Source organism: Mus caroli, chromosome 1 (assembly GCF_900094665.2).
Source record: "Mus caroli chromosome 1, CAROLI_EIJ_v1.1, whole genome shotgun sequence".
Taxonomy (NCBI): domain Eukaryota; kingdom Metazoa; phylum Chordata; class Mammalia; order Rodentia; family Muridae; genus Mus; species Mus caroli.
In genome coordinates, this window is record NC_034570.1 from 124,915,845 (window position 1) to 124,924,623 (window position 8,779).

The window sequence follows — 8,779 nt, forward strand, 5'->3', positions numbered from 1 at the left end:
CAGGTGCCTGCGGGGAGCTATGCAGTTGTTAAGTACCACCTAGTATCACCGACTCCTCAAACAAGAGCGTATCCGCTCATGGGATGAAGATGCCCGGTATCCTCCAGGGGCAGCTCTATCCACCCTTCCTCAGATCACCCAGTATGTGGCCCTTGCAGACAGCTGCTCTGAAACTGTATATATGATTGCTTATTTCTTAGACATGATAGGTCAGGCAGGTCCCAGACCCTGTTGGCCGGGGTCACACGCCTTGGTCCAGCGATACTCTAGAGCGGTAGTTCTCAACCTGTGGGTCACGACCCTTTTAGGTGTCAAAGGGTCTATCATAGGAGTCACCTAAAACCTTAGGAAGACACAGATGTTTACATTACAATTCATAAAAGTAGCAAAATTACAGTTATGAAGTAACAATGAAAATTTAATTTTTGTGGTTGGGGCATCACCCCAACATGAAGATCTGTATTAAGGGGTTACAGCACCAGGAAAGTTGAGAACCACTGGTCTAGAGGACCCAAGGCTCCAAGTCTACAATCTAAAGCAGTAATTTTACTACTGTTATGAATTGTAATGTAAATATCTGATATGAGGATGGTCTTAGGTGACCCTGTGAAAGGATCATTTTATACACACACACACACACCATTGCAAGGGCTCACAACCCTCAGATTGGGAACCTCTGCCCTAGAGCAGTCCTAGAATGTGGTCCAGAACTGAGGTGTTCTAAACAGAGATATCTGGACCGGTGACTGGGTTCTGCAGTCTCGGATTCTTCATCTGACAATAGTGTCTATTCCTAAGAAGTTCTCGAGAAAGGAAAGGAAAAGAAAAGAAAAGAAAAGAAAAGAAAAGAAAAGAAAAGAAAAGAGGGGCTGGTGAGATGGCTCAGTGGGTAAGAGCACCCGACTGCTCTTCCGAAGGTCCGAAGTTCAAATCCCAGCAACCACATGGTGGCTCACAACCACCAGTAATGAGATCTGATGCCCTCTTCTAGTGTGTCTGAAGACAACTACAGTGTACTTACATATAATGAATAAAAAAAAAAAAAAAAAGAAAGAAAGAAAAGAAAAGGGATGAAAAAGCACTTTTGAAAAGTTGAATTCATTTACAATCATGGCAGAGTGTAATGGTGACATCTTGAAGGTCCTGAGCCAGGCATGATGTTTGGAAGGACGAATGTTTAATTAGCTTCTTCCTTTTCTAGCTAAGGCTTTGCTGGAAGACTTGCTGGCAGCCTCTAGGGCGCCCCCTCCTGCTCACTACATGCATCACTCTTTCCCATGGTGGCCAGTTGAGAAAGCAGCCACAGGCTGAGATCAGTCTGGCTGTTCTATGGCCAGACTCCTTCCTCGGGTTGGCCTTGTGGAGGTCCCTCCCCAGGAGGGTGGATGGTGGACTCCCAGCTCCAGTGGCTAGAAAATCAGACCAGGAGTGTCCACTTCAGAGGTCTCTTGTCCCTGCTCCTGGGTGGGCTACATTGGGAGTGATGGAAGAGTATTCCTAGCTGATGTTTGATATCTTTTGGGAGCAGTTTAAAAGCATAATTTTTAGATATAACAGCCTATTAATAGAAGACTAATAACAACAATAGTAACTAATTCTATATAACTATACTAGAATGTTAATAGCAATAGCTAACTCATTAGTGCTTATATGATTAATCAGAGTGCCCAGATCAATACACTGGTATATACTTCTCAGTAATGCCCGCCGCCCCAGTGTGGTAGGTACTATTCTTAGCCAAGAAACTGAGGCACAGAAATTTTAAATAGAAACCCTAAGGTCTCATGCATGACATTAGAGCTTTCCGGTTTTAATGGCTGTTGTACTGCCCCCTAGTGGGTGTTTAGAAGATTTGCAAAAGAGCCTTTGGCTGGCTCTCATGGACAGCAAACCCCTGGCTAGCTTTTTCCGTTGTTGCACTGAGCAGCACAAACATCTAAAATAAGACTTGCCTCGGTCCTCGGCAAAGCTCTTTAGAGTGTTAATGCCTGAGCTAAAAAGCGCTTCTCATATAAGCTTATTCAATGTCAATTCATCATACTACTAAAATGTTTGTGTGGGGTTTTAAGCTTTTTAGAATAAGTCTCATAAGCAGCTCTGTGAGGTTATTGTGAAGAAACGTCAGTGGACTGTGACACAGTCTCAAAATTATCAAATAATATGTGTACTGGCAACACATATTATTATTATTATAGCAGTTTATAACAGTTCCTGCAATCGAGAGTTCTTTCAGTGTCGCCAGACTGTGTTGCTGAAAAACAAAGACACTGGTTGCAAAGCATCTGCCCAAAGTGAGCAGAGCACCCAGAATCATTGAAGAGAGGCCTCAAGCCAGTGGTTCTCAACCTGTGGGCCATGACCCCTTCAGGGGTCATACATCAGATATCCTGAATGTCACATATTCACATTACAATTCCTAACAGTAGCAAAACTACAGCTATGAAGTACCAACAAAACAATTTTATGGTTGGGGGTTCACCACAACATGAGCAGCTGTATTAAAGGGTCGCAACCTGAATTTGGTTTCCAGCACCCACGTCAGACAGCTCACAACACCTTTAACTCCAGCTCCAAAGCTTCCTGTTCAACAGGCACCTGCACACCACACACACACACACATGCACACGCACACGCACTCGTGCACACACACGCACACACACATGCGCACACACACATACATATAATTAAAAGTACTAATGATAAGCCAGGCATGGCGGCACACGCTGTAATTCCAGCACTCAGGAGGCAGAGTTCAGAGACTTTGTGAGTTCCAGGCCGGCCTCATGTACATACCAAGTCTCAGGACAGCCAGAACTATGTAGTGAGACCCTATCTCAAAAAATGTACTAAACACTTTCATATTTTTCCACTCTTTACATTTTCCCTTAATTTTTAAAAATGTTCCGTTGTATGCAGAGGTCAGAGGACAATTCTGTGGTGTTGGATCCCTCCCTCCAGCTTTCTGTGAGTTTTCACAGCGCCTTTATCCTTCAGGCCTGACCCTTTAAACTTAAGTTTTCTATAAACCCTGGTTTCTCTATCTTTCTCTGATGCTATCAGGGATCCACTCCTGGTTGCCTTTCTTGGGTTCCCCTGCAGGAGCAGCAAGTGGTCTTCACTGCTGGGCTGGCCCCTGAGGCCCCCATCTGCCTCTTCGCCAGGCTTGCAGAACAGGGAAGGATGTGCCCATGTCTATCTAGCTACTCAGTGGATCGACACAGGTTCCCTGTCTATCCCGTCTTCTTCTGAGAACAATTCTCCACCTGCTCAACCTCACCACCCCATCAGGGCACTGCGGGGGTGGGGGTGAGATGAGGGAGAGGGGGGAACTTGAAGTCTCTGCTGCCTAACACCATGTGACACCCTTGGTTTATAGAAATCTGACTCCCCTTAGGTCTGATATAGGTTTTACTCATGAATCTGTGCCCCTAGTATCTCTCACGTGTGCTAGCACAAAACAACAAAATAAATAAATAAAAATAAATAAATAGGCCGGGCATGGTGGTACACGCCTTTAATCCCAGCATTTGGGAGGCAGAGACAGTCTGATTTCTGAGTTTGAGGCCAGCCTGGTCTACAGAGTGAGTTCCAGGACAGCCAGGGCTATACAGAGAAACCCTGTCTCGAAAAACCAAAATAAATAAATAAATAAATAAATAAATAACCAGCACATTTTAAAGCTGGGTGTGGTGACACATGACTTGAATCTCAGCACTGGGATGGCAGAGGCAAGTGGATCTCTGTGAGTTCAAGGCCAGCCTGGTCTTCATAGTGAGTTCCAGTCTAGGCAGGAGAGATAGTCTTAAAAAAAATAAAAATAAAAATAAAATCTGAAGGGCCAGGGCGCCATTCCACCTCTTCCCATACTCTCTACCAAACCAGGCGAGAAAACCAGGTGTGCCCAGACCCTTTCCATTCCCACATTGTTCAGAGGAGGTGGGCCAGCAAGAACTTTGTGAATGTTAATTTCAGAACAGGTCTGTACCTTTAAGTAGCCATTTGTGTGGGGAATATGGGAGGGTGAGAGTTAATGATTTACCTGCGGCTCTGTCCCTGTTGCCAAGGGTCAGCCACCCTGGAACATGCTCAGGCTCGGTCCTCTGGGTTCTCCACTAGCCAGCTGACCAGGAAGGCCCCCCCGTGGACTGAAGCATGATCTCCATCACCGAGTGGCAGAGTGAGTGGCCTGGCTGGCGGGAGTCCGTGGGGCTGTGGAGGGGTCCCCACTAGGGTGAGTGAACACGCGCTCTTCCCAACCTGGTTCTTCCGCTGGGACCTACAGATGTGACCTCTGGAGCCAGCGGTTGGAAGCTGCTCCGTTGGCATCCTCGAAGCAGCAGGGTCGGGCGGGGCAGGTGTGACCTCTGCCTTGTAGAGGGTGGGGCCATCCGAGGCAAACTCACAGGGCAGGCTGAAGCCCATCTCGCCCATAGTTCTGAGAACTAGGATGCCTCTGCCCATTCAGACATCACCCTAAAACCTCAAGGTCTTGTGTGGCTCTGGGTCTGTATCCTCACCACAAACATCCCTACTTTTCCTTTAGGGGATTAGGTAGGAGGCGGCCTGGGAGGAGCCGATTGTCCACAGGGAGGGAAGAGCTAAGGCCTCACTGGCTGATTTGCTTAGCTTCTGAGCCTGCTTTCTCTCAGTGAATCTATGGTAACGTTTGCTTTGTGCCAAGCACTGTGCCAGCACAGACGGGAATATCAAGACTAAGGCAGGCATGCCCTCTGCTTACCTTCTAGCAAGGGAAGGCAGCCATTAGCTTAAGAAGTGACTGCCTAGCAGGTCACATAGTAATAAGAGCCAGCCTAACACAAAACAGAGTAAAGGGGCTGTGGAGTTTGAAGGATGTGAATGTGTGTGAGGGTATTCATATCCTCTGTCCAGGGAAGGCTTTGTTGGAAAGGGCCCTTAATGTAGAGTACTACAGGAAGTGAGAAGGTAGGCTATGCAGCCATCTGGAAACAGAATGTTCCAGGAAGAGGGAACAGCCAGCACAAAGATCCTGAGACATTGCATCTGCGGTGTGCGGAGGCCCAACCAAGATACTGGTGTGGCTGAAAGGCAGAAAGGAGAGCTTGGGTGAGGAAAGTTCCAGAAAGGTAGCCCATGCTGGACCACTGTATTAGCCCATGCTGGACCACTGTATTAGCCCATGCTGGACCAGTGTGTAGACAGCAAAGGTTGGAGCATATGAAAAGCTCACTCTGGCTGCTGAGGTAAAGTAGACTGTAGAGGGTGGAGCAGCAATGAAGAGACCCTTCCGAGGCAAGAGAAGACAGGGCCGGGATGTGAGCCGTACAGAGATAGGAGGTGGTCCTGTGGGCCTGTGTGGAGGAATTTTCTGGAGTGGAGTGTGAGATGTGGAGGGATAAAAGTTAAGAATACTTCTCTGGTGCCTGGGGAGTGTCCCAGAAAAGAAGCCGAAGTGAGAAGCAGGAGCCAGGTCTGAAGGGGCTGGGCGCGCTTGTCTCAGACATCCTGGATAGACTTCCGGCAGAGAGTTAGAGGGTAAGGGTCTGAACTCCAAGGAACTTGTCCAGAAAGAGAAATGTGGAAGTCACCAACACGTAGACAGCTGATGCTTAAAACCAAAAGAGTCCCTAGATCCCAGGGCACAGCCTCTCACCTCCCCAGCTCACACAGCCTTTGGGTGCAGATGTTACTGTGATGGGAACTGTCCTGGACACTGTGACATTTCAGCAGTACCTCTGGCCACCCAGCAGGTGACAGCAGTCAACCCTCCCATACCTTGTGACAACCTAAATATCTCCTGACTTACCTCACCCAAACTGCTTCCCCCTGCATTCTCACCTTGCAACTGAGGGGGTAAGAAGGAAGAACAGCAGAGCCCTGAGGCAGGGGCATGCTGACATGCTATTAAGCTCATTAGCCTTCAAGTGTGACAATATGCTCTTAGAGGCTGGGACAAGTCCTATGATGCTTGGTCCTGTGAGAGGGAGAAGTGACAAGATTGCTGTCAGAGTACAGGGACAGGCTCCCCTGAGGAGCTGGCATTTAAAGGACACTGTTCCACACAGGGAACCTCATATGCAAAGGTCCTGGGGCAAGGAAGCGTGGGCATCGTAAGAAGTCAAAGGCAGTGGTGTAAGAGGAGTACCGGGGCTCGAGAGAAAGTGGAAGATGTCTGAGATCCCCCACCCCATACACATGCTCTGTAAGGCATGTATAGAAAAAGGTCCCTGCTTCATTCCAGTGAGAAGGATGCTATATGATCAGCTGGTACACTTTCGGTCCTAGAGCTCTATGTGGAGGACTGGGGATAGGAGTGGTGACAAGCAGGGAATCAGAAGCTAATGGAGACTGTGTGGGGGAGGGAGGAGGGGAGAGATGAGGATAGCTAGAAGTGACTTGGCAAGAAGGAAGAAGCATGGAGGGTTTTGGATGCTTCTGGAAGCAGCTGCCTGATACCAGATTAGATAGGGTGGGTGGCGGGCGCCTCGAGGGACTTGGCAGGCAGTGGCGGTGGAGATGCTGGAGGCACGGGATAAAGAAAGGAAGGCTGATCACCGTTTGGGACCAGGTGGCATGCAGAGTGCCAGAGAGAAAACCAAGCTGACGGTTAAGCAAGCAGTGGGGTCTCAGGCATCCTGGGCGCGAGAGATAAATGTTGGCATTGTCAGCACACAGGCAAGCATTTAAAAACACAGGAAGGTGTGGGAAAACAGAAGGAGGAGATTCAGGAGCTGGGCCCAACCCCTGAGTGAACCAAATCACAGAAGAAAGTAGGAGCTGGCAAAGGGGGGTGGGGGGTACAGCTAGCCGGTGGGGGTGGGGGGTCAGGGGGAGGTACAGGTAGCCGGTGGGGGGGGGTACAGCTAGCTGGTGGGGGCGGGGGCCAGGGGGAGGTACAGATAGCTGGGGGGGGCGGGGGGGGGGTTCACAGGGAGGTATTCACAGCTGCCCATTGTTGTGTTAGTTAGACTGCAGCCTGTAAGTCACTCCAATAAATTCCCTTTATAGATATAGATTCCATAAGTTCTGTGACTCTAGAGAATCCTGAAGTATACAGACCTCATGCAGGTGGGCCCAGTATGTCACCTGAAGAGCAAAGAGAGATCACTAGTGGGAGTCAGGCTAGCAGCAGGTTCACCGCGAGACTGTGGGAGGTATACATGGTAATGTCCTGCAGACGCCTCTGCCAGTGAATTCTGACATGGGAAAGTCTTAGACAAATCCTATGAAGAGACCGGGTACAAGTGGCCTGACTTTTCAGAAGATCAAGGTCCTGTTGAGCTCTGATTGTGGGAGGTTTTCCAGTCAGGCACACTACAAATAGCACATGATATCATCCTATGGTATTCATGACTTGAATGGGTTCTTAGGGCAGGACAATAGACATATTCAAGTGTTCATTTTCTGTACTTGGCCTATCTCAAGGGTAAGGGAAGGGCAGTCAGAATAGTCCAGTGGTGGCACCCATTCTCAAGTAGGTAAGGACCCTGACTCTTAATGGAGTACTTAGTTTGGTACGTTTTTTTTTTTAATTTATTTTATGTGCATGAATAGAATACACTGTAGCTTCAGACACCCCAGAAGAAAGCATCAGATACCATTGCAGATGGTTGTGAGCCACCATGTTGTTGCTGGGAATTGAACTCAGGACCTCTAGAAGAGCAGTCAGTGCTCTTAACCTCTGAGCCATCTCTCCAGCCCCAGTTTGGTACGTTTTAATTGTATAAAGAGAAAAAGGCCAGAGGCTGTCTCACACCTTTAGCCACAGATACTTAGAAAGCTGAGGCAGGAGGATCACATGAACTCACGAATTAGAGAAGAGGCCTGAGGAACTTGACAAAGAATAAACACATTGTCTTGGGCCAAAGAGACCGGTCCATGTGCTCCAGGTGATAATGCCCCGCAGCAAAGAGGACATCGAACCTGGCTTTATCTGATGCAGTCTGAAAAGCTATGCCCTGGTCACCTGGCTTTGGCCTCTCCTCATCGGCTGCTGGCTGAGGGCTCCTTCTGGCAACAGTTTGGGAACTGCAGGACCTAGGGACCAGCGGCTAGAGAGTCAGGGTTCAGATGACTTGCAGCATGGGGAGACCCAAAACTGGACATCTGAAGCCAGAGGCGTTCTCTCCCCTTGCTAGGCAGTGTCCTCCCTGGAGCCAGACCATCCTGCAGCATTTCCATTTACTCCCTGCTTGCTGCTTTGTAACTTGTGCAGCAGGGGGCGCTGCGACCTCTGTCTGGATCATGGGAACGGTCACCCTCAAGCTCGTAGTTCCTGTGTATGTGTGTGACACACCCCCACCCCTACCCCAAACCCCACTGCCTTCTCTGCCATGGCTGCTATCCTAATAGAAACTTCAGGTGCAGCCCCCTCTTCCTGAATTTGACTGACTCATGAAAACTACAGTAGAAACAACAGGAAGGGCTCATTTTGAAACTGTGTGAGAGAAACCCACTTTCTAATGCCTGCCTGTCTATGAGCTTTTGTGTGAATGCTGGAATGCTGGAAGCAACTGTATATGGTCTATTAAAAGGCAGATTCCCAACAGAGGAAAATTCTGGGATTGTCCCAACCTGTGGAGAAGACTACAAAACAAACTACCAAGTGATCATCGAGCAAATCACTGTTAGAAAAGATGTCTAATATAAAGAGAAATGAACTGCACTCAGTGGGGGTGGGGGCACACACTTGTAGTTCCAGCGAGCACTGAGGAGGCTGACGCAGGGGGACTCTCCTGGGCTACATAACACTAAGTCTCAAAAACTCATTATATATATGTGTGTGTGTGTGTGTGTGTGT

The 8,779-nt window shown here is 48.5% G+C and overlaps 1 protein-coding gene across 1 annotated transcript in view; it reads left to right on the forward strand.

The window, feature by feature from the left end:
* The first annotated feature begins 4,055 nt into the window (after positions 1-4,055).
* Golt1a (golgi transport 1A) overlaps positions 4,056-8,779 on the forward strand; it is an 11,570-nt gene continuing 6,846 nt past the window's right edge. Inside the window, exon 1 of the mRNA XM_021168525.2 lies at positions 4,056-4,177. Coding sequence (XP_021024184.1) covers positions 4,153-4,177 — 25 coding nt within the window. The 5' untranslated portion in view covers positions 4,056-4,152. The remainder of the gene's footprint in view (positions 4,178-8,779) is intronic.